The sequence below is a fragment of the Fundulus heteroclitus genome, chromosome 9 (genome assembly GCF_011125445.2).
Source record: "Fundulus heteroclitus isolate FHET01 chromosome 9, MU-UCD_Fhet_4.1, whole genome shotgun sequence".
NCBI lineage: Eukaryota > Metazoa > Chordata > Actinopteri > Cyprinodontiformes > Fundulidae > Fundulus > Fundulus heteroclitus.
The window spans coordinates 20,312,194-20,336,725 of record NC_046369.1 but is presented as its reverse complement, the minus strand read 5'-3'; the positions used below and the strand labels follow the sequence as shown (position 1 = coordinate 20,336,725).

Here is a 24,532-nt window from a genome sequence, read left to right as displayed (position 1 = left end):
AATACCATGAACCCTTCACCGACTCGTTCCTTTTGTTCCGAGAGAGCAACGCTCGGCGAAGCCGGTCCCTTGCCCAGTTTACCGGCTCACGCCATTCACTCACCGGGTCTTTTCCTGGAGGCGGATGAGGGATCGATGCCGGAATCTTCTTTTGAGGTAACCCGGCTAGCGATCTGTCCCCCCGGTGTCGGTCCCAGGCGTCACCTCCTCGTCAGCGGCACTTTCCCGCAGCGATTCCGGCCAGACCCTCCCTTTTTTCTGGAAGTCGAAGCAGAGGTGGTGCGGGATCTCCGCCCGGACCTTTTTCCCGAGCCGACTTCATCCCCCTCCCCAGAAGAACAGGCACAGGAATCGCCGCGCGCTCCGACGGTTCCGCTCCGTCAGGAGGAGTCAGCATCCCCGTCGGGTCCGCCGTCTCGCCGCCGTAGGAGGAGGCGTTTACCTGCTGCTCTGCCTTCCACTGTTGCCGCGCAGCGGGTCGAGGAGCCAGCTCGGCCATTGACTGCGGCCGAACCTCAACCACAGGCCACTTCCTGTTCCTCAGACCCCGCTCCTTCTCCTCCCGCATTGGAGCTGCCCACAGCTCCCCCTGGTGGTGTTAATGACCCTGAGCATGAGGTCCTGGAAAGTAAAATAAGAACGTTTGCCCCCATCATTAAGCGCCTCAGGGAGGCTTTATTTCTGCAGTATTCAGAGGAGTTGGAGATAAAATTAAAGGAGGTTGAGGGACATTACAGGTCAGCCCTCCGGTCATTTTACAGCCGACCAAAGTCTGTCCCCGAGGGTCTGGAAGACGCCTCGGCCCCTGACTCAGCCCCCGAGGGTCTGGAAGACGCCTCGGCCCCTGACTCAGCCCCCGAGGGTCCGGCGGACGTCTCGGTCCCTGAACCTGTTCCCCAGGGCCAGGACGGGGCTCTGGAGGATCTGCCTCTGCCCAAGTCTCCAGAGGGGATTCTGGAGGACCCGCCTCTGCTCAAGTCTCGTGACACGTCGACCCAGGAGGGTCCGCCGCAGACGTCCGACGTGGGAACCCAGAGGGGTCCGTCGCAGACGTCCGACGTGGGAACCCAGAGGGGTCCGTCGCAGACGTTCGACGTGGGAACCCAGAGGGGTCCGTCGCAGACGTTCGACGTGGGAACCCAGGGGGGTCCGTCGCTGACGTCCGACGTGGGAACCCAGGGGGGTCCGTCACAGACGTCCGACGTGGGAACCCAGGGGGGTCCGGCGCTGACGTCCGACGTGGGAACTCAGGGGGGTCCGTCACAGACGTTCGACGTGGGAACCCAGGGGGGTCCGTCGCTGACGTCCGACGTGGGAACTCAGGGGGGTCCGTCGCTGACGTCCGACGTGGGAACTCAGGGGGGTCCGTCACAGACGTCCGACGTGGGAACCCAGGGGGGTCCGGCGCTGACGTGCGACGTTGGAACCCAGAGTGGTCCATCGCGGACCTGCGACGTTGGAACCCAGGGGGATCCTTCGCTCCTCGGTCATCCAGGACCTCAGAAGGGGATGCAACAACCGGGACCCCCTGGAGACCTAGAGCCTCATGGTGTTCTTTACGAGTCCAGACCCCAGATAGCCCTCATGGACAGTCAGCTCTGGGAAAGACTTTATTGGACGTCTCTTACTGAGACCCTCCAGGAGTTGATTCTGAGACTCCTGGTGGCTAAGGGTCTGACTTTGGTGCCTGAAGCCTGCAGCCCGGGGTCTCCTGGAACCTGCAGCCCGGGGTCTCCTGAAGCCTGCAGCCCTGTGGCCTCTGTAGTCTGTAGTCCTGTGGCCACCTCAGCAGCCTGTAGCCAGGCTCACACCTCAGCAGCCTGTAGCCAGGCTCACACCTCAGCAGCCTGTAGCCAGGCCCCCACTTCAGCAGCCTGTAGCCAGGCTCCCACTTTAGCAGCCTGTAGCCAGGCCCCCACTTTAGCAGCCTGTAGCCAGGCCCCCACGTTAGCTGCCTGTAGCCAGGCTCCCCCTTCAGTCGCCTGTAGCCAGGCTCCCCTTTCAGTCGCCTGTAGTCAGGCTCCCCCTTCAGTCGCCTGTAGCCAGGCTTCCCCTTCAGTCGCCTGTAGTCAGGCTCCCCCTTCAGTCGCCTGTAGCCAGGCTTCCCCTTCAGTCGCCTGTAGCCAGGCTCCCCCTTCAGTCGCCTGTAGCCAGGCTCCCCTTTCAGTCGCCTGTAGCCAGGCTTCCCCTCCAGTCGCCTGTAGCCAGGCTTCCCCTCCAGTCGCCTGTAGCCAGGCTTCCCCTCCAGTCGCCTGTAGCCAGGCTTCCCCTCCAGTCGCCTGTAGCCAGGCTTCCCCTCCAGTCGCCTGTAGCCAGGCTTCCCCTCCAGTCGCCTGTAGCCAGGCTTCCCCTCCAGTCGCCTGTAGCCAGGCTTCCCCTCCAGTCGCCTGTAGCCAGGCTTCCCCTCCAGTCGCCTGTAGCCAGGCTTCCCCTCCAGTCGCCTGTAGCCAGGCTCCTTCGTCGGTCGCCTGTCGCCAGGCTCTTTCCTCCGTCGCCTGTAGTCAGGCTCCTTCGTCTGTCGCCTGTAGTCAGGCTCCTTCGTCTGTCGCCTGTAGTCAGGCTCCTTCGTCTGTCGCCTGTAGTCAGGCTCCTTCGTCTGTCGCCTGTAGTCAGGCTCCTTCGTCTGTCGCCTGTAGTCAGGCTCCTTCGTCTGTCGCCTGTAGTCAGGCTCCTTCGTCTGTCGCCTGTAGTCAGGCTCCTTCGTCTGTCGCCTGTAGTCAGGCTCCTTCGTCTGTCGCCTGTAGTCAGGCTCCTTCGTCTGTCGCCTGTAGTCAGGCTCCTTCGTCGGTCGCCTGTAGCCAGGCTTTCCCTTCGGTCGCCTGTAGTCAGGCTCCCTCTTTAGTCGCCTGTAGTCAGGCTCCTTCGTTAGTCGCCTGTAGCCAGGCTCCCCCTTCGGTCGCCTGTAGCCAGGCTCCCCCTTCGGTCGCCTGTAGCCAGGCTCCCCCTTCGGTCGCCTGTAGTCAGGCTTTCCCTTCGGTCGCCTGTAGCCAGGCTTTCCCTTCGGTCGCCTGTAGCCAGGCTTTCCCTTCGGTCGCCTGTAGCCAGGCTCCCTCTTTCGTAGCCGTAAACAGGGCGCCGCCGCCGGTAGCTGTTAACCAGGCGCCGCCGCCTTTAGCCTGTAGTCCGGCGCCGCCGCCTTTAGCCTGTAGTCCGGCGCCGCCGCCTTTAGCCTGTAGTCCGGCGCCGCCGCCTTTAGCCTGTAGTCCGGCGTCGCCGCCTTTAGCCTGTAGTCCGGCGTCGCCGCCTTTAGCCTGTGAACCGGCGCCCTCCTCACCCTTTAGTCTGGCGCCTTCCGTACCCTTTAGTTTGGCGCCTTCCGTTCCCTGTAGTCCGGCGCCAGGCTTTATTTTCTCTCTCTCCAGGTCGCGGCGATGGGCCCTGAGGTTCCTGCTCCGCCGACGGCCTCTGAGGTTCCTGCTCCGCCGACGGCCTCTGAGGTTCCTGCTCCGCCGACGGCCTCTGAGGTTCCTGCTCCGCCGACGGCCTCTGAGGTTCCTGCTCCGCCGACGGCCTCTGAGGCTCCTGCTCCGCCGACGGCCTCTGAGGCTCCTGCTCCGCCGACGGCCTCCTGGCCGCCCGCCGGAGAACCCGTCACGCCGGGGCCGCCCGCCGGAGAACCCGTCACGCCGGGGCCGCCCGCCGGAGAACCCGTCACGCCGGGGCCGCCCGCCGGAGAACCCGTCACGCCGGGGCCGCCCGCCGGAGAACCCGTCACGCCGGGGCCGCCCGCCGGAGAACCCGTCACGCCGGGGCCGCCCGCCGGAGAACCCGTCACGCCGGGGCTGCTCGCCGGGACGTCCACCAGACTCTTATTCATTCTTAGAGACTGTTAGTTTGGACTCTCCCAATGTGGGTAGTTTTCTGTTTCAGACCCTGACCCTCCGTCCTGGAACCCCCTCCTCCCGCCCGGGCTTATTTATTTTGTTCTGTTTTGGACCTTGGTACACATGGAGAGCGTCTAGAATCCGCCCTTGAGGGGGGGGCTCTGTAATGTTCTGTTTCGGGGTTTGATTATGTTGCTTCTCTCATGCCTTTGGGTTTATTTCTTTTGTAGTTTCTGTCTCGTTTTAGGGGTTAGTCTGTAGTGTCTTAAGTAATCCGGTCCTTGTATTTATTCTTATTTTATGCTTAGAGTTTTTCCTCGGTCTTAGTTCTATCAACCTGTCAGTTTCATTATTGTTTCCACCTGCCTGTCGTTAATTAGCCCCTCCCTGTTTACCTGTCTGCACGCTTATTTATTCCTGCCTTAGTTCTCTGCACACTGCGAGAACGTCTCAGTTTATTCCTCACGTTGAAGTGACCGGTAAGAGCTTTTCAAGTCTCTGTTATATTTTTGATGCCCTGTCTGTTTTTGCCCGACCTGTTTTCTGTTTTTGGAGTCCAGTATCTGTTAACCCCAGATCGTGTTTTTGTTTTTCCCCAAAGTCTGTTATTAAACCTTTTTCTTTGAGCGCAGCTCCGAGTCTGGTTGATTAACGGGTTCATTCCTAACAAGTCATTACAGATTTTGGTTAATTTTACAGTACATTTCTTAGGGCTGTGCATAAAAATCGATATAAAGATTAATATCGATATTTTTAAAAACGATTTAATATCGATATTCTGGCTTTCAATATCGATATACCTCCCAACCTCTAGGGGGCGTTTTTTTTTTTTTTTTTTTTTTTTTTTTTTTCCCAGTGTCCTGTCTAGCAATATGGCAATAGGAATTGATATCTCAATGCCAGATAGAGCTCGACAGATTTTGCTTTTACAAGTGGAGCAAACGGCTTTCGCCATAGTGCTCCACTTGATTTATGCTTGTAAATAGCTTTATTATGATTCCTGCAAGGAGAATTTCAAATTATATGGACATGACAATGGGAGGGTAAAGGAAGAACAAAAAGTGAAAGAAGAAAAAAAAGAGTAGAGGTGAAAGAAAGAGGAGATAAAAGGGAGAGAATGATAAAACCTTCTTTGTCTGCTCCATCACCTGGAAAGAGACACAAAAAGAACAGCACAACCAACAGACATAAAGCAACAGATACACTCGAATAACACCTAGATGCCATTGCTAAATCATATATATTATTATGTAAGCTGACATGTGTAATGTGATATTTGAAAAAAGAAAGTGAAAGAACATAAATAAATAAATAAATAAATTACAAGATTACTGTATATAAGTGAACACTTAATACCTGGGACCCAGCACCTGTGGGAGATGTGAAAGTGCACTAGTTTAGGTGAACATTATCCAGAAATAGCTTGATAGTGATTGTGGAGAACCGAAGACCCTAGGGGGCGTTATTACAGCGCAACCATTACAGTTCACAGCGAAGGAGAGCGAGTGAGACGAATTTGTGGAACGGCCGACAGGATTTTAGAAGCTCCTTTGACCCTAAAATCAGATGTTTGGGCACATTTTTGGTTTCTGTGACACGTTAAATGCATTGAAGCAAATGCACTTTATTTTCCTGTTAATATGTCTGTGATCAATAAATAGAACATAAACATAATATTTGGCTGATTTTGGTGATTGAATCACTGAGCATTAATTCAAAGTAATAAATATCGATATTGGAATCAAATCAAGCTGAGCTGTGTATCGAGAATCGTATCGAATCGGCTCATCCTAGATGATACCCAGCCCTAACATTTCTTACTTATTGCTCTTTTAAAGTATCCTCAGAAAAGAAACAGACAAAAAACTGTCAGGTTTAATCTGTTGTTTTATCTCACCTGAGTAGGATGTAGCAGAAACTGTGGAGCTAAAGGAGGAGCCCGGCGTGTATGATGAAATGGGCGTTGGAGGCTGTTGGACGCTCGTGGACACTGGGTAGATGTTGTAGCTGGTTGACACAGCGCTGGACGGCACCAGAGGTTTGAGGGCAGTCACCTGCCTCTGGGCCAGAGGAGGCTGGTTGTACACGGTGGAGGGAGCTGGGCTGTAGGCGCTCTTCACTCCTACTGAGACTGAAACAACAAGAAGATGAAGAGCGAGCGAGTGTGAAAAAAGGTCTGAGTCCTCTAGGAAGATGCATTTCCAGGAACTGCTGGTAAGATCCGTACTTCATCAGGGAGATGTTCCTGACTTAGTCATGGTTAACCGAGTGAAAACACGGCATTTCACATCCATGGAAGAGAGTTAAGACATATTAAAATCAGACAAAAGGCCTTCAGACATCTTTAGAGCAGCAACAGCTAAGAGTCAACGTAATCGATCAAAAAACAATGAAGAGCTGAACGTAAAAATTGCTCTATAAAAAACACTGGTGTTGGAGTTACATAAAAATTTTCAGTCAATATTTGAACAGTAACAGATCAGATATGATATAAGCATTAAGAACTTGTGACCAACCTTAATAGTGAGAGGAATAACACAAACATAAACAGTTTTGTGTCAATAAAAAGACAAAAATTATTAGTTTGTCTTGCACCCTTTGAACTCAAAAGCTGGGCACACACGTCACAACTTTCAGTCGTGACAGATTTTGAGAAGACTGTCTGGTTTTTGTTTCCTGACTGAAAGACTGGTGATCACACACTTTAAGCTAGCTTCATACTCAACGGATTTAACAGGGCGCGAGAGTGTGCGCACCAAAAGTAAAGTAATCATGCCATCTCGGTCCCCCCCGACCCCCCCTGCACGGGTCCTATGAGCTGTCCCGGCGCGAGGTCTTGCACCTTCAAGCTTTTGTAACTTGACACAGACCGAGCACGAAAGTTTCATACAAAATGGGGGAATTTCAATGAAGCCCTCCCTGAACAAGTTGACTTGTACTGACATCAAATGGCGCAGAAGGTTCAAGCAGCACCGCTTTGTTAAATGCTGTGTTGTGACAGTTCTGTGACTGAAAACAGTAACAGCGTGTTATTGGCATACTTTCAAGGATGAGTTTATTTGGCGAGTTTGTGGGTGAACACAAGGCTTTTTTCTGTTTCCATCCTTTGCAGTGTAAATCAAGTCTGAAACAACAACCCACATTATGTAAAGCCATCAGCTTTTATTTAGTAAAGCAAAATGTTTTTGAACCTTTAATTTAAAAAAAAGATCCCTATGGGCTTTACAGACAGGCTGTATTCCCCATCTTCACGTCTGTCTGCAAGCAACGGGTGAACATCCCGTTGTCTTCTACGTCTGTAAGCCTTCGTTTATTTCTGTTAGCTGTCATATACGCTCCAACTATTCTTCATGATTGTTTACAATGCTGCGCACGGCCACTTGTGGGTGTGATGTCAACTGTTTCTTCCTTTGTTTACCGCATTTCCATTAGTTATGTCTTTATAATCTGTGTAGGTCATATCTTACAAGCCATTCAGTTTTCTCTATTCACGTTTTTTTTTTAACAATAATGGTAACAGTATTTGCTGCAGAGCTGCTAAACAAACAATTTTGGCGAATCTGGCATTTTTATTTTTTTCGCTATGATTTTGTAGTACAAACTCAAGGATGCTGAAGCTACAAGTGGATAAGTCAAAACGTTCGGTTGTTGGGCGTATTAATGCACACAATTCATTACACTGCCGAACGACATGGAGGGGAGCGCTCTGTGACCTGGAGTAAAGCGGGGAGTGAAGTGCCTCATTCGCATTTAAAGAGACAGCACCAAAACGAGTTGCTCTGAGAAGAACCTCAAAACAGGGGCAAAAGAAGGGCTGTGAGGCAACAATAACAACAAGTTCAGACCAAAGCATTGCAGTTCCACTTTATTTAGACCAAAACTGAAGGATTTCAATGCGAAAATGAAGGCATGATATGTCCCCTTTAAGGAATAGTTCATACAGTGAAGGTAGGGTTTTGTGCAGCACTTATCAATAGTCAGCATCTTATCTGAGGTACATTGTAAACAATCTGAGTTTGGATAAAGAGAGAGAAGCTCTAATAGGAGGGCTGAGAAAACGGCGAGTCAGACTGGGACCAGATCAAGAGAAAGATTTCAAACTTGATACCGATACTAAGAAAAATACTTGATACTCGACACCATTGTTGATACCTCCTCTGCAACATTTTTTGAAGGCACAGGGTTATTCCTGTCTAAAAGAAAAAAATATAATTAACCACAATAAGACCAACTTAATTTTAACTTCCTTTATTAGGGCAAAACCATTAAGATGGGGACAATACAGCCCCAAATATATCATTCAAGTTACACTTGTTTGGAAAACAGTCAACAAGATAACATTAGTATAAGTTATAATACTCTCTATGGAAGGGTTTGCCTTTGATTCGGTCTTGCACTTTTATTTTATCATAATTGCTTATTTTTAATGACTCACTACCTGTCAACTTTCTGTTCTGATACAATTAAATGTTACTACTGAGGGATAAATATAGGATCAAACTGTACTAAAATTAATTGTGTGTCAAAACATATTTTCTACAGCATAAACATGGATCTGGTCCATTGAAATATATTCAGCAGCATCCCTGTCCTATTTCAGCCTTTCTGGTAATTTTGCACCATATTTTCTTTAGTGATGAATTACATCAGGAGGGTACATTGCTTCGGGTTCCTACTTTTTTCTGCTCTAGCTGACAGTTTCAGTTTGGCTCTACCATAACCTGTTATTATAGGCTGCATTATTCTCCAACAGCGTTACAACAAAGAGAGGAATAATGGAGGGGGTGCGCTGGTTTGTTTTGTTGCATCACTATTAGGGATGCAATTATTACAGTCGACTAATCTATCGATTATTTTTTTGATTTGTCGACTAACAGCAATTATTTTTTGCGTGATCTCCATCATTTCAGTTGTTTGTAAAAATATTTTGGACTCACCTGTTCTGGTCTACACACCTTTGAACCCCTCTTTATTGCCTGTTTTTGTCGCTCTCCTTTATTAGCTTTGTTTTATATTTCTATCAAAGTAGAATTTTTTTAAACATAAAAATGTTTTTAAAACAATCTTTTGACCTTCAAGTGTTTAATGTTGTTTAATGTTTAAAAAGATTTTAAACTATAGCTCAGATAAAAAAGGGGGAGTATATTAACATGTTTGCAGTCAGGCTTGTTTTCTTTAATTAGGCAATATACCCAGCATGAATATTAAAAATTAGCTAACTTAATTATTCATTTCCAAATAATCTTCAACGCTCCAGTGAGACATTGAAGTTAAATAAAACTATCCCATCATGTAACTTCACTTTAATCTCAACCATTAATCTTAGTGATAAATGAAACACTGAAATAAACCCAATAATAACCGGTAGATATCATCTGATTGAATTGCTGCGGTACATTTAAAACAGTCTGCCCCATGAGGCCTCCTACTCCAGGACTGAGGAGCTTAATCACCCACTCAGCTACAGATGGATGAAGGGCAGCGAGAACGGACATAACAGGCATTTCACAACTTAGCCACATCTTGATAAACCAAGCAGATAATTTGACTTTACACAGCCACATTCTCGCCTAAAATCAATCTAAAAGTTCATTTTGTATCAAAGAAAGTGTAATGTACGAAACTTTACAAACTTTAGTGCCTTCTTCATCCTGCATGGAGCTGCAGCCATGCCAGAGGGTCATGTGACAGGGTTGCTCTCACTGAGCTATATAATACACTGGAGTGCTAATCGCCCGCTGTTAGAACAAGTCGCTTTGAAGCCACCAGCCTCCATATTGGTACTCCCTACTTTCCCTCAGTAACTAGGGAATATATGTGCTACAGCATCGAATAAAGAGGATTTTCTCATGTTCAGGGGGAGCTTAAAACTTTTAAAATGTCAAATGCCATATACTTTTATGTTATGTTCTAAAACTATCAAGTACTGAGAAAGTCAGTGCTGAAATATTTTGCATTTTATTCATTTATATATATATATATATAAAACATTTCTAAATATATAAATAACAATATACAAAAACATATATTTACATATATGTATACATGTATACATATACACATACTTATATATACATATATATTTAATATGAATAACATAAAATATTTCAGCACCTAATTTCCTAGTAGTTGATAGTGTTAGTACATCCACTGACTGTAGAATTACCTATGAAACATTTTCACAGTCAGAAAACTGCTTGTTGTTGCAACCAAATCCTATGGGATTCTGTGAGAGTAGGGAGTAGCAAGATGGCGGCCAGTGACTTCAGTTTTTCTGCAAAATCCGCACTCCAGTGTATTATATAGCTCAGTGGTTGCTCTTTGCTCAGCAAGAAACTGACGCTGTACTGCCCTCTGCTGCACCGTTAGTGATCTGCATGTGATTTAAAGTACCACTGAATGTGAATCTTTGAGACCGCCGCCATGTTTATACATTTTTAATGACGCGCCGGGGCATCAACAATTTTTCATTAGCGACATTGTCCATAATGTCGACTAATCGTTGCGGCCCTATTCATTAATTATTAGCCAACTAGGCTGTCAGCTAATTAGCCTTTTCCTGCATAGGTTCATAACGCAGTTAAACAGCGTTGTATGGTGCAAACCTGCACACCTGGGAACAACGGGAAAGCTGAGAACGACAGAACCCTGTACTTGATCTGTCTGTGTCCATGAAACTAATGTTTAAACAAAGCTTATGTCGTCTGGGAGGTTTACTAATACACTGTTGCAAATGCAGGCTCTTCACTGACCTTTTTGCTTTACTCTAAAAACGTTAATGTCGAGGCGTTAGCTTGTAGCATTAGCACAGCAGGTGCCGTTGTTCAGCATTTAGTTTTTTCTTATTCGTCTGACTTAAAGGTGCATAGCCACGTTATTTGACTTTTTTTAATTTATGCGTCAATCGCTCACTCTGGTTGCATGCGCAGTTTTTAGGAAAGATTATCACGTCCTGCTGACGTATTAGCTACTATTATGGAGCTTTGTGCTATGTTTTTGCTCAATTTGTTAGTAAATAAAGCCTTTCGTGTTTATTTTTTATAACAGAGGAAGTACGACACTGCGCATGCGCAGCACAAGTTAAAACAGGTTAAATCTACTGTAATTTACAAGCTGTATTCTTGCACAAAAGCCCTTTGCACAATCAATTCTGCTAATAGTAATAGTAATAGTAATTTATAAAAATAAACAAATGGTTTTAAAAATACATACCTGTACACTGTGACTTCTCCTGAATTGTTTACATTTCAATTGTTTACTTTTAAATCACTGCTGCACCGTATACTGTAATTTAATTTTACTGCAATTTACAAGCTGTATGCAACGAAATTTCGTTCTGCACGCACTCTGTGCATACAAAATGACAAATAAAGTTGTCTAAGTCTTAGTCTAACAAGGAAGCGACTATTAACAGCTATTAGCATCTCCAGGTGAAACAATACAGAAAGGTCCAAGATCCAGTGGAGAAAAAAAAAAAAAAAAACGCAAAAATATATGATTCCAGGATGGAAAAGACTGGGATGTCGCTGGGAATACAGTATGACCGTTGGTGTCCACTGAAGCGGACGCTAAACCTGCTAAGGCTCAGATGTGACCGCATAGTTGATTGACGAGAGTAAATGTTCTGATATGAGGCTCTTAAAGTTGCTGTAGATCGGTTTATTTAATTAATAATGGTCGATCTCTGATCAACATTACAATGTTTATAACAAAAGACGAGAAAAACGAATGTTGCTTACCGGTCTGGTAGTAGTTGTCCGTGGGTGTCCTCTGAGCTGGTGCTACACTCGTCTGGTAATACTGTTTGTTGTCGTAAGTCGTTACTGCAGCAGAGCGCACGTAGCTATAGCTATCCTGCTGCTGCTGCTGTTTAAAAAAAAAACAGAAACATCACAATAACAACGTAACCATAGCGTCCATTTTCAGGGACTCAAAAAAAAAAAAATCTAAACATTCCGTATAAAAGCTACAGCAAGAGCACCATAGACACATGCACTGTATTAAAATGTCTTTAAATCACCTTACATGCAACAAAAGAAGTAAGCTGGTAAATAAAAATGTAACCTGCAAATAAATGATAATAGAAGCAAAAGGAAACTGACCATGTCGGGGTATACCTGGTACGTCTGCGGGGTGGTGGTGGGCTGTGGTGGGTCGGGCTGTCTGTAGGTGTAGTCTGGAGGTGCCTGGTGGCTCTGATAGGCAGGGTAAGGAGCCGAGGCCACGGGCCGGGCTGCCTGGACAGGAGCCGGGGAGTATGAGGCGGTCACTGCGTGGGCCACAGCTGGAGCCTGCTGGACGCTGTAGCTGGCTGTAGAGGGATGGGAGTAAGCCGTGGGAGGCTGGGTACTAAAGGAAGAAGATAAGAAACATTACTATATATAACATATATGTTAGGGCTGGACGATAATTCGCGATAGGAAAAAAAGGGTCGATAAAACTTCGATATAGAGACAGTTTTCCTTCCTTCCTTTCAGCCTATCATATTAGTTGATGCTACAGTCGCTACTTCCTCTCGACCAATCGTAATCGCGGACCCAGAAACGCCGTCACAAAGCGCCGCCCTCTCAAACCACAACACAGAGCACGTGAATATGTCGCAGCAAGGAGCAGCGGAGGAAACGATCCCAAAACAGGGTTTTACTAGTTCACCAGTCTGAAAGAAATAAACCAGTGATTTGTAAAACTTGCAAGGAACCGATAAAAACAAAGTCTGGTAATGCAACAAACTTGTTTCATCACGTAAGCTGTGCAGCCCCGCACGACTCCGCGTCATCTTCGGAGAAATCTTACGGAGCTTCTTCCAAAACAAAGCAGGTATAGCAGCTAAACTGGGCTCCCTTCTTTGTGATAAAATGGTATTGGTATATTTATTTTGCTCATTTTACTGGTCACTTTAGTTTATTCTTTGTCAGTATTTAATAACATAACTCAGGTCTCTTAAGTTATTTTTCTTAAAAAAAAAATTCTATTATGGTTAAAAAAGTTTAATTGCAATTCTGTGTTTGTGTTCTTTATTACAATTAAATCCTTTAGCAATATCATAAAATGTCCAGGCAGAGCTGCACATAAAATATGGTTTTAAATATTTTAAGTCACTTTTGTTTCACCTGCTGGCTTAGGTCACCAATCTTTACCCAAAACAGTTGAGTAAAATGTTTCCAAAGACAAGCACTAAATCATAAATGAAATATTTTACAGCCATCTTGTCCGTGTCATATTTTCTTTCAGTCAGTTGGGCCGCAACAGCTCACTAACATTCGCTTTACAGTCGAGCTTTATCAGCATATCTAGACTCGTGCGGGAATTTATTTCCAGGGGTGCTTTTGTAATATATAAACATAAAACATGTTTACTGTTGACTTTGCATGACAATTATGGCATGATTTATAGAGCATTATCCTTTCTTTCACTGTGTAAGTGTAAATTATTATTTAAAGTACATGACCTCCATTTGTTCCCATTTCTGATTATTTTATCTAGGGATTAAAAAAATTGGCATTTTTTAAATAGAATATAAGCTTACGTTGGATCTCTTTTTACTTCAAGCTTTTTGATCATATTCACAGTACAGTTTCAAATTAAAAATACTTTACACATTTACAATTGTTAGTCATTTCTATTCCTTGATAAAATATTGTCAATGTTTTATTCCTGTTCTAAAGTATATCATACAATATACAAAGAAATACATAATTTTATCATAAATTGTCACCATTATCTTTACTATTATGCATCCTAGTTTATAAACAGAAGTTAACACTGTTATTACGGCGTAAAAAAATAGCTCAGTTTAACTGTTCAATGTTATTCGTGTTGTCAAGTAGCCTATTTAGTCAAGTTTTGGTAGGTTTTATTCTTAGAGCAAAAGTTGTATTTGCTTTATGAAGAGAGAATCTTACAGCCAGAAAAACTTTGATGGTTTCTTTTATGGATGGATTTAATTTTTACTTTTATTACTACAGCCGAAAGAGGCTATAAGTTCAAATTGTTTCCCCATAGTATGAATCTGCACGATGCAGCTTTGTATACACCGCAAAATTGCAATCACAAAAAGGAGATTGGATGCAATATTTGGTTAATATAGCTTAATCGCTCTGCATGTCAATATTTGGCCATCTAAATGCAGTTTCCACATGCCCAAAGCTTAGATGCATTTTAATAATCAAGATGCTGAAGCTTTCAGACAGCGTTGAGGATATCATGATGATGGAAAAAATGTGAGCTAAACGCAACCATATCAGTAGCAAAGTAGTATTGCAATTGGATGTCATCCCTATTGTGATGGTTTCGATAACAAGACCACATATGATGACTTTGGAATATTTACATTCATACCCCTGACAGATTCAAGTTTGAAGTCATCTTTTAATTTTACCAAAATGTTATTTGTTACTGAAGGTACTATTTAACGTTTCTGGGTGGCCCAGCAAGAGTCCTAAACTGAATCTGATAGAGTGGTGGCAGTGGAAGATTATTCATGGGAGTCCTTCCAACCTCAAAGACTGAAAGCTTAATCGGCCAAAAACAAGTATAGAAACGCCAGTTTTTAATAACGTTTATGAAAACAGAACAATGATGATTTGTGCTGGTGAAGGTTCTCAGTCATTCAGGTCATGATCATTCCAAAAAAGTTCAAAAACAAAACAACTGCACTTTTTTCCAAAGTTTGAAGACGTTTCGCTTCCAATTTAGAAAGCTTTCTCAATTCAAAATGTCTGGAGTAATGTGGAGTACCAAGCTTTATAGTACTACTCCAGACATTTTGAATTGAGAAAGCTTTCTGGATAAGAAGCGAAACGTCTTCAAACTTTGGAAAAAAAAAAGTTCAGTTGTTTTGTTTAATAACTTTTTTGGAATGATAATTCAAAAATGATGATAATTCAAAAACATTTTTAAATCTAGAATGCCAAGGTTCCCAACAATCATAGAAGAAATCTCCAAAGAAAATGTCCAAGAAAATAAAATCATACATATATGATATGACAACATTTGATACGGTTATCAGACCTTTTTTCCCCCAAGAATGTATAAAACATAAAACAAAGCACACAATTTTAAATTAGCGTTTTTGCCTCAAAGATCTAGCCTACATTAGACACCACCCTGTAAATTAAAATTTAAAAAGGGAAAAAAAAAACACTTCAATGTTATTGATGTTTCAGGCGTACACTTACATACTTTAAATTTAACATGTACGTAAACAAAAAACAAAAAAATCGGTGTCTAGGGTTGTGCAAACTTCAATGATGCACAGACAGACAGAGCTATAAATAATAATCCTGCTTACCAAATTTGTTGGCTGGGATTCAATGCAGAACAACACGTGGGAAAGGAAACCTTATTTACAGTACTGACAGCAAAACAATGATAATTCGTGTTGTTAGATTACTTGTCGGGATAAGAGAGATTTATAGAGACAAAAAAAAAACATATCTGCCGGCTGTCTCCCTAACCTGTTCTGCCAACCCTTCTTGCATGCACCTAGTTCTGCACATGCCAAAAACTTTACCGGCTTAGAGAGCTCGGCACAGCAAGCCTCCATAATCCCAAACACCGGCAGAAATGTTACCTGCCGCAGCCAACGAGCCGCGTACAGCCTGCTATGGCGGACTTTTCCTGTTATGTCACACTACGGCATGAAGGGAAAAGCCGGACGGCCTGAAGCCGCTTCCCGGCGGATGGATGTCCGCAATGTGGGGTTCATCTAATGTCAAGCCGCAGGTCGGTGAAACGCTGGCCTGCCGACTCGGTTAGCTAACGTTAGCTTAACCGTTACCGAACCAGAGGGGTCGAGGCAGCCCCCGGGCGACCCCGTCTCCTCCGACAACCCCCCCAGAAAACCGCAACCTCGACCGAACACCAACAGTGACAACAACTCATATGATGGGAAATACCTGTACTGTGGACTGGCACCATGCGTGAACCCGAAATAGTTGCTTGCAGCCATTTTAGCCGAGCTCCCCGCAAAACAGTACAGTACCACAGACTGGGACGAACAGCAGCGGAGCCGTGGAGCTCCACCTCAAGATAGTTCCCCCCCTTTCCCCGACTCATGCAGTGCCGAACATCAAGAAGGGTCTAAAATGGGCATATATCTGACTTAGACATAGCATCTACATTAGGGAGAACTAAATACTGATTTATTCAATATACTGATCCAAAAACATTATCAGTTTGTGGATTTTCATTGACTGTTTTGAACATTCCAATGAAATTCCACAGGCAAGTGTGCCAAAACGGAAGTACTTTGAAGTGTACTTCCGGTTGTAAAATCGCTGAAAAACCGGCTGGAAAAAAAGGTATATATATATATATATATATATATATATATATATATAAAATACTATTTATTAAAATAATTATATAGGTCCTACGAAAGCAGCATTTTTGTGTGTTTTGTGTTTATTTTAATTTCATATCCAAATAAGTAAATCTAAGTATCAATAGTTTGAATATTAATTCCTTAGTATTCAATATTTTAGAATTGTTTAATTATTTAATCCATTAATTTATAAAAAGATAGTAATAGTTAAAGATGTTATTATTATTGCTGTTGTTGTTATTATTATTATCAGTCAGTAACATCATTACATCGGAGCTGTGATGTACTAAGAAACAGCATTTAACAAAAAAGATGGAAGACAATTACTGCTTTTACATTTCAAAGAACAGATTTCCAAACCTGTATTTCAATGCAGACAGAGTGTTTAACAGGCTTTGGAGGAGTGATGGATGGCCTACATGGGAAAGTCACAATGCGGGACAACTGTAGCAGTGAGATGATTGGCTGGCTAAAAGTGAGGTAATGTGCTGCATACTTCATGTTGTATGACAAACTGTGGTGTGCTGTGTATGATAGAGATGGGGCAAGGAGACAGGGAGGGAGGGGAGGGGATCTGGGTGGAGAGAGCGGGAGAGATGCTGTTGCCAGGGAACAGCAGCGTAGAGGACGACGGAAAACAACTGCAGGATTATCTGGCAGGGTAAAGGACACAGAGACCAAAGCGCAATTGCCCCATGCTACTGTAGGGATAATTAAACTGGTGCCGTGGAGGATTTTGGACACGGAGATAAAATTTGGAGCTGGTGTAATTGTAAGGATGTGTATGAACCCACATGAAGAGTAAAAGGGGAAGCAAGAGAGAACTTCCATGGTGCCAGAGCAGATGCATTCCCATTAAAGGAATTTTGTGTCTTGGTGGGGTGGATGTAAGGGCTGAGAAACCAGCCGTCGGCTCACTCTGCACGCCCCAATCTCTTCCCAACAAAGGTGGCCAGAGCCGGAGGAGAGGAGGGGTGATCCAGAACAGAGGTACCCCCTGTTTCAAGACACCTGCTGCCTGCTAGTTGCTGACACTGAGGACACTGCAGGACTGTGTTTGTGCATATAGATTAATGAAAGACAGACTGACCCATGTTTCTCCGTTGACATGGGAGATTCTCCGCTGAAATCTTTGCTTCTGTGACTGAGGAGGGGGAAGACACTCAGACATAGACCTGAGAGAGGTTTGGAGGGGATCTCTCACCATTCACGTGAGTAAAGCAGCTTTATTTAACACCTTTACTCTGTGTTTTGCTTATTACCCTGGTCAGGCATCTGGTACTGATAACATGAAGGTTAGGTTGTCCACATTAATATGTGAAATTATTAAATTATTTTTTCATGGGATGTTTGATTTAGGGTGACCTGAAAAGGCGGTGGAGCCATTTTATTGTAAAGGTAATTCACACCAAACATGGTTGCGGTGGATTTTGATACAAGAAGTGACAAAAGTGTAGTATCTACTAGCAATCAATGGACATTTGTTTCATCACCTTACAAGTACAATTTTTTTCATTATCACAAGATGCACATCTTCAAAGCATTTAAAAGACTTAAATAGTCATTATGATTATATATTCTGGCCATGTTATTTCCATCAAGATGCAATCTGTCATTTTTGATACATTCTTCATTTATGATTAGAGATATGTGGAAATGGTTTCTCACCTCCGTGGGTTAGATGTTCTCCAGTTTACATTTACTCACAAGCATTGGCGCCAAAACTACCCTGATCCTATTCATTTTAAAGATCCATGTCCAGCCTTGACGTTTGAGTATTTTAGGGAAATGTTTTTTTTTATGTTTTTTTAATGTCTGCGTGTTATTTTTCTTTGCACATTTAAAGGGATGCTGACCTCCCTTGTCACCATACCTTAACTGTGTAAGGTTGAAGCACGTGTTGCAATTTGCTTTATTGACATTTGCGAAGAGAACAGTTGACAGGAACGTGCTCATAATAATAATAGTTACCCAACTTCATGTCTCAGCAACCCTTCCTTTAGGTTCTCTGTTCCCAAGTAGGTTCTGCCAAACAGCAGAAACCCTTCAGACATTATGGATTTAATATCAAGTGATTTAGACTTTCTAGCTCTAGTGTATGGGGGAACAGGCAGTCATCAAAGGGGCTTCTAGTGTGCAGGATTAAACAAACTATCCAGGGATGTATATATATATATATTTTTTTTATTAACGAATTATACTGGCAAAAGAAAGGACTGGGAAATCAAGTGGGGGATTTTTTCTCTAAAGGATTTCTCAAAATACATTTTTAAAAAAGGCCAAGGAAGAAAAAAAAGTAAATGTGCTTTGTTTATCATTGGGTAGATGGATAGTGGAGCAGTGGGTAGCACTGTTGCCATGCAGCAAGAAGGTCCTGGGTTCAAGTCCAACCCTTGCCCTGGTCCTTTCTGCATGGGATTTGCATGTTCTCCCAGTCCATGTGTGAGTGTGTGCGTGAATGGTTGTTTGTCCTGTTTGTCTTTCTGTGTTGCCCTGCGACAGACTGGCTACCTGTCCAGGGTGTATCCCGCCTCTCGCCCATTGACAGCTGGAGATAAGCACCAGCAAGGGATAGACGTGTTAGAAAATGGATGGATGGATAGATGACCTCGTGAGAGGCGTAAGAATGGAGCCGATCAGTTGGTATTAGTAAAACTATGGCAGATGAGCCAGTTTTAAAAGAAAATACATTTGATGCAGAGTATGAAACATTCTAATTACATTCCAGTCTGCTCCGATATTTTCCAGTTCCTTGTTGCCAAATCTTCCCAAAATCCATCCTCATTCACGGCTAGACATTACCTGCAGCTATACAGAATATAAGTACTCAATTTGAACACAGGAACAAGAAAAACCCAACAAAATGCACACAATAGAGTTCTGTTCAGATGCCTTGTGTGATGTCATCAGTTACTTGTCAGCAGAGGCTTGTTTTTCGGAGGATAGATTTTATCTCAGTTGTGAATTATATCAGAAATTGAATGTAAAAGTCTGCTGTGTACAGTAGCTTTAATGTATCTGGATATCCATCTAATGACTTTAGACCTGTTACAGCCACCACCACCTATTGTGCAGTCAACCATTAGGCTCTGTATTTCCTAAAGCATTCATCAGAATGTCACATATTTCAACCTTTTGTGGTCGTATGAATGAATGTTATTTCTGTAGTATAAAGCCTCCAGTGTTGATGGAGATCAAAAGGTAGGAGCGTGGAAGGAGCAAAGAGGTTTATGGAGCAAAGAGGGGGGATTAAGCCCGATCACGGTGCTCCACACTGGCCTCATAAGAGGAGGTTTGTCCGTACTGTTTGACTTTGAGGGGCGCTGAGCCCAAAAACAGGCTATGTCCCAGTCTGTCACATGCGTCTCACATGTGCTCCTGTGGGCAGGGGTTTGAAAACCATGTGACTCGTATTGGTCGGAGCCTTTAAATTGTAATGAAAGAGAGTCAATTATTTGATCAGAATCCTCCCTTTAGGGGAGTGTTCAGTACAAGATGTGTCTTCAGTGAGGCTTTGCAGTAGCTTTTTATCTCAATAAGGCACAAATGATGCTGATTAACAGATGTTTTTCTTCACTCCTCCAGATCCGTGCTGTTCCCTCCAAGGGATGGGCACAACGGAGGCAACTTTACGAATGGAGAACATGGAAGTGAAAGACGAGTGGCAGGATGAAGACTTCCCCAGGTCAGATCCTTCTACTTTCCTTGTCCTGTTTGGTATTCCTTTGTAAAACTCTTATTAATTTGACATATCCGCGAAAGGTTGGCGTTGGCAGATTTAAAACGTGCAACAAACACATGTCAGTACACGGCACCAAGTTGAGTGCACTGATCAAATAATGGGGGAATATTTTTTTTTATGGTGAATAAAGTCTTAATGTCTTGATAATATGGTATCGATGTCGGCCACTGTTATTTTTGCAAACATACACTCTTTTCTGGGAATAAAATCACTTTATTTATATCCAGCTTTCCCCGATGAGCCATCAGTGACTTGCAATAATATTCAAACACGTTGGACGGTTTCACATTTTCTTATGTTTAAGACACAAACTTCAGTGTATTGTATCGGTATTGTATGAGACAAACTAACACGATGCAACACAGCTGTGAGGTGGGAAAAAATATTTTTGTGTGCAAATAAAGTCTGGAAACTGTGGTGTGCATTTGTTTTTACCCCACCTTACCATGACACCCCTATAAAATCTAGTGCAACCAAACTAGTGCAAGCAAAGTTACTTAATTCTAAACTAGAGTCCAAAAGTAACTTAACCTTAGTATGAATACAGCTGTTCTGTCAAGGTCTTATAGGACATAAGTGAACAAACAGCATCATGAAGACCAATGAACATGGTAGATAGGTCAGAATTAAAGTTATGGTGTATAGTTATGGTGTATTATTGGTTTGTTATAAAACAATATATGAAGTTTTGACCGTCAGTCAAAAATGGAAAGAGCATGGCATGATTGTAAAGTGACCAAGACAAAGCTGTCCATCTAAGCTAAAACGCGCTGAGCAAGGAGAGCATGAACCAATCCAGCTGCCAAGACCCCCTGGGTAACTCTGGAGGAGCTGATCAGGTGGGACAAACTGTCAACATGACAGAAATTGGTCATCCAACCCACAAATCTGGCCTTGATGGAAGAATGAAAGTGAACTTTTTGGCCTATGTGCAAAATGTGGAAAACTAACCCCTTGAACACAACCTGCCCATGGTGGTGGTCACCTCATTCTGTTGGGAGGGCTTCCTTTAGCAGGGACAGGGATCCTGGCCAGAGTAGATGAGAAGATGGATGGAGCTGAGCATGAGGCAATCATGAGATATAAGTCATTCTCCTTCTACTTTACAATGACACGCACCTGCAAGTTGGCGTGTCCCATAAAATCCCAATGAGAAACATTGGTATTGGTTGGTTGCAACTTGGCAGAATATGACAAATTTTAAGGAATATGAATACTTGTACAAGGGCACTCTGTGTGACTATGCAGTTTTCATCATGGGATGCTGGTATGAAAACTTTTGCATGTTGTGTGAAATAAGTGACTTTATAAAGAGGTTTTAAAAATGTGGCATTTGATTAATGTAATCCCCAGGACATAAAAATACCAGATCCATCAGCAGATATCCTTCGTTAATTGTCTGTAAGAGATAATAATAGGAAGGTAGAAAAACTGTTGTTAGGTGATGTATGCAGGCTGGAATGCAGAGCTTAAAGGGAGAAAATGAAGCAGCAGGGCACTGTGGTGGAAATCAATCCCGGGTGCCCTCTTTCTCCCTCTTTCCTTGTTCCTCGTCAAATAGGGAGGCAGGAAGCTAGGGAGCAGGTGCAGCTTCGTCTGTAAATGGTCTCAGCCCACGTCATGTGATGCATCAGCAGTGAATGATCAACAACACCACTCCAGGAAAATGGTGGCAGCCTTTGGCTAAAGATAGACGCAGACAGTAGGAGCAAGCTGCAGTTGGATAGCACGGAGGGATGCTCTGCTTTAACGTTTCTGCCGCAAGCTGAGAGGAAAGGGAATGACTAAGCAAACCAAATGTCGAGGTGTGTGAGGTCAAAAAGCTAAACCGGATCTGCTCTGACAAAAGCTGCATCGTTTTTCTCCCCTGCAGGTAAGCCTCACTTGTTATCTGAGTTCATAGACTGACTGGCGATGATGCTACCATGAAGATGAACAAAAGAGAGGCTCGTGCCTTTGTTCAAATAAATAAAATCTCCTGCAGTGGGTCTTTGATTTTGTAAAAAGGGCTTTATTTTGGACCAAGGAGGCGTTGCACCAGTAATCACTGCGGGAGTCCTCCGGGAGTTTAGAGTCAGCCCCATGCCTGCTTCCCTGAGCTGCAGCCAGTATTTTGGGCTCTAGGGAAACACATGCTGTCACACACTGCACATACCGGCTGGTTTTTATAATGATGCACTAAAAGGAGATCTGCAGAATAGCCCAGCTCAAAACACATGTTTGCACTGTCCCTTGTAAAACTAAACTGTGACGACCTTGCACTTTAATGCATTTTTTTTTTTTGGGATTAGACCAACACAATGTAGTATATAATATATGTGGTTTTTGAAATGATTTAAACTTTATTCTCACAACTCTTACAGAATTTTCTGATTTGTACAGTACAGACCTGGATGTCTTACATACTGATTATTCCCACCTGAGCTTTGGATCTCTGCAGCTCCTCCAAAGTTACCATGGGTTACTTTGCTGCTTTTCTGTATCATGCCCAGTCTATCTGTTTTGGTAGGCGGTCACATCTCGGTAACTTTGTAGTTTTGCCACACTTTCCATTCAAAGATGTAGACCATTGAGGTTAAATTACACACATATTTTGACTTCTGAATCCAGTTGATTAAACTAGATGCATTTTGAGGTATCAGAAAAAAAAGGTGCTGAAGACAAGTGCATGGTACATTTTGTCCAACATTTATTTGTTAAGGAAGAAAGATCTGCATCCTTTACCTTCTAATTCATAACATTATATACAACTTTAATTAAATTTCTCATACAGAAATTCCAATGACATGCATTAAAGTTTGTGACTTTACTGTGACAAAATGTGAAAAAAGTAATTTTCCAAGCCACGATAAGCACATTTGCATTGTTTTGCTTATTGATTTCCATACATCAGCATGCACAACCAAAGCAAGCAGCTTTTGACTGGATTTGCTTCTCTGTTTGTGCAATAAACAGCAGGAAGGGAAACAAAGGTGGACCTTTTTTGTCAGACATTTATCTTCTATCTTCACTTCTTCTGCTTATCTTCTTCGCCTCGCCACCTCGTCTTTTCTGAAACTCTTACTGACAGCCCTGTAATCTTCTGGTCTCAAAGACGAGAATTTCCCTTCAGCTCACTACTCTTTTCACAGAGTAGGCGAGATCACCACTTTGATTAGTTCACTAAACATCACCCTCAGCCCAACAGTTCATGTTATAATAGGTCTCTGGTTTAAGACTCGTGTGCCTAGCTTAATAATGCATGTTTCCCCTCCAGACCTCTACCAGAGTACGGCGATATGGACCCCTCCTGTGGTCTCACAGACAGTCGAGTCTGTAAGTACAGAACTGTCACTGGTTAATTTGAACATGATACTGCATGAATATGTCATAAAGGGAGTCTGCCTTTCGATTTTTTGCCAAAGCTCCTCCTAACTCTTTACACGTGAGCCCACCTGGAGGAGGAGGTGGCGTGTCTTCGTCTCACCGCAAACGGCGCACACTGGTGGCCCCTGAGATGAACCTGTCCTTGGATCAAAGCGAAGGGTCTCTGCTGTCAGATGATTTCCTGGACACCCCGGATGATCTGGACATCAACGTGGATGACATGGATACACCAGATGAAACAGACTCATTGGAGTTCATAACCAACGGGAATGACTTGGAGTGGGAAGGTAGGTAGTAAATTACCATATGCATGGTCAGTGATAAAGAAAATAAAGCTAAATTTTTCAACTGAATAGGTTTCCCTATTGTATGAACTTTACGATGCTACCAAATTCTTTAAAACTACATCTATGACTATCTTCTTAATCAAAAACCCTGGCTCTACAGTTTTCTGTTTAACTAAGACATGGTCAAAAAAGAGGCTTTAAATCTTTATCTAGAAGGCATTGCTAAATGTTTCTGGCACGCTTCACCTTAGTCAACGGTTCCCTAAGAAAGAGAAAAATCCAAGATAGAGACAACACTTAAAACAAATGTCAGGCTTTGGGTTTGGGTTTGTGGGCCAAATTGCAGGACTTGAATGTTGAAGTGAAGAAGGATTTATTAAGTGACGAACGCAAGGCTCACAGGTTGGAAGAGACTAACAGGAACCAGGAACTTGGCAAGGTTGAGACTGGAACCTGGGTGGGATAGCAGATGACCTAACAAAGAGTGAGACTGAACTGGCTGACTGTATAGGGGAGGAGATGGGAGAAGCAGCAGGTGGAGAAAATTAAAACAGGTGAGAGAAGTAAAGGTAACTAGGCTGAACGAGAGTGAGGGCAATGGACTGGCAGGGGGAGGAGGGGAGCAGAATCTAACAGGGAAACATGAAGAATGACCAGAAAAGAGAATAACCTAACCGAACTAAAGACAGAAAATAGGAATGAAACATGAATAAACTACTAACATCTTTGAGAACAGAAAGCTAACTAGTGACAGAAACAAGAATCTTCAAATCAACAATACTAAAGGGTGCAAAGAAAAACACACTGTAGGATCCCCAGGGAACTAGAAGAAGTAATCAACCCCATAGGGATCATGACACCAAATATAAAGCTGCTAGGCACACCTTTCAGTTAATTAAGTGTGTGATATAGTTTATGACTTATAAAACTTGTCATGGTCACTTTTTCTGTTTGTTTTGCAGTTTTTAAAAATATTTAACCAAGCGTT

General features: G+C 43.5%; 2 protein-coding genes across 10 annotated transcripts in view; one reads left to right on the top strand and one right to left on the bottom strand.

Annotated features, from left to right (window-relative positions):
* zfr2 (zinc finger RNA binding protein 2) overlaps positions 1 to 24,532 on the bottom strand; it is a 56,458-nt gene that overhangs the window by 26,624 nt on the left and 5,302 nt on the right. For 5 of the 8 annotated variants that reach the window (XM_036141200.1, XM_036141202.1, XM_036141203.1 and 2 more), the window contains exon 4: positions 5,722 to 5,956. In XM_036141200.1, coding sequence (XP_035997093.1) covers positions 5,722 to 5,956 — 235 coding nt within the window. Of the gene's footprint in view, positions 1 to 5,721; positions 5,957 to 11,563; positions 11,691 to 11,926; positions 12,174 to 15,721; positions 15,834 to 24,532 lie in introns of those variants that run through there. The other 3 variants (XM_021324231.2, XM_012877858.3, XM_021324233.2) reach the window with 3 other exon arrangements.
* The window catches only part of atcaya (ATCAY kinesin light chain interacting caytaxin a), a 32,215-nt gene continuing 24,427 nt past the window's right edge, over positions 16,745 to 24,532 (top strand). The window contains exons 1-4 of one of the 2 annotated variants that reach the window (XM_036141206.1): positions 16,745 to 17,360; positions 19,735 to 19,834; positions 23,148 to 23,206; positions 23,296 to 23,544. In XM_036141206.1, the coding sequence (XP_035997099.1) occupies positions 19,758 to 19,834; positions 23,148 to 23,206; positions 23,296 to 23,544 (385 nt within the window). In that variant the 5' untranslated portion in view covers positions 16,745 to 17,360; positions 19,735 to 19,757. Of the gene's footprint in view, positions 17,361 to 19,734; positions 19,835 to 21,454; positions 21,765 to 23,147; positions 23,207 to 23,295; positions 23,545 to 24,532 lie in introns of those variants that run through there. The other variant, XM_036141209.1, reaches the window with a different exon arrangement.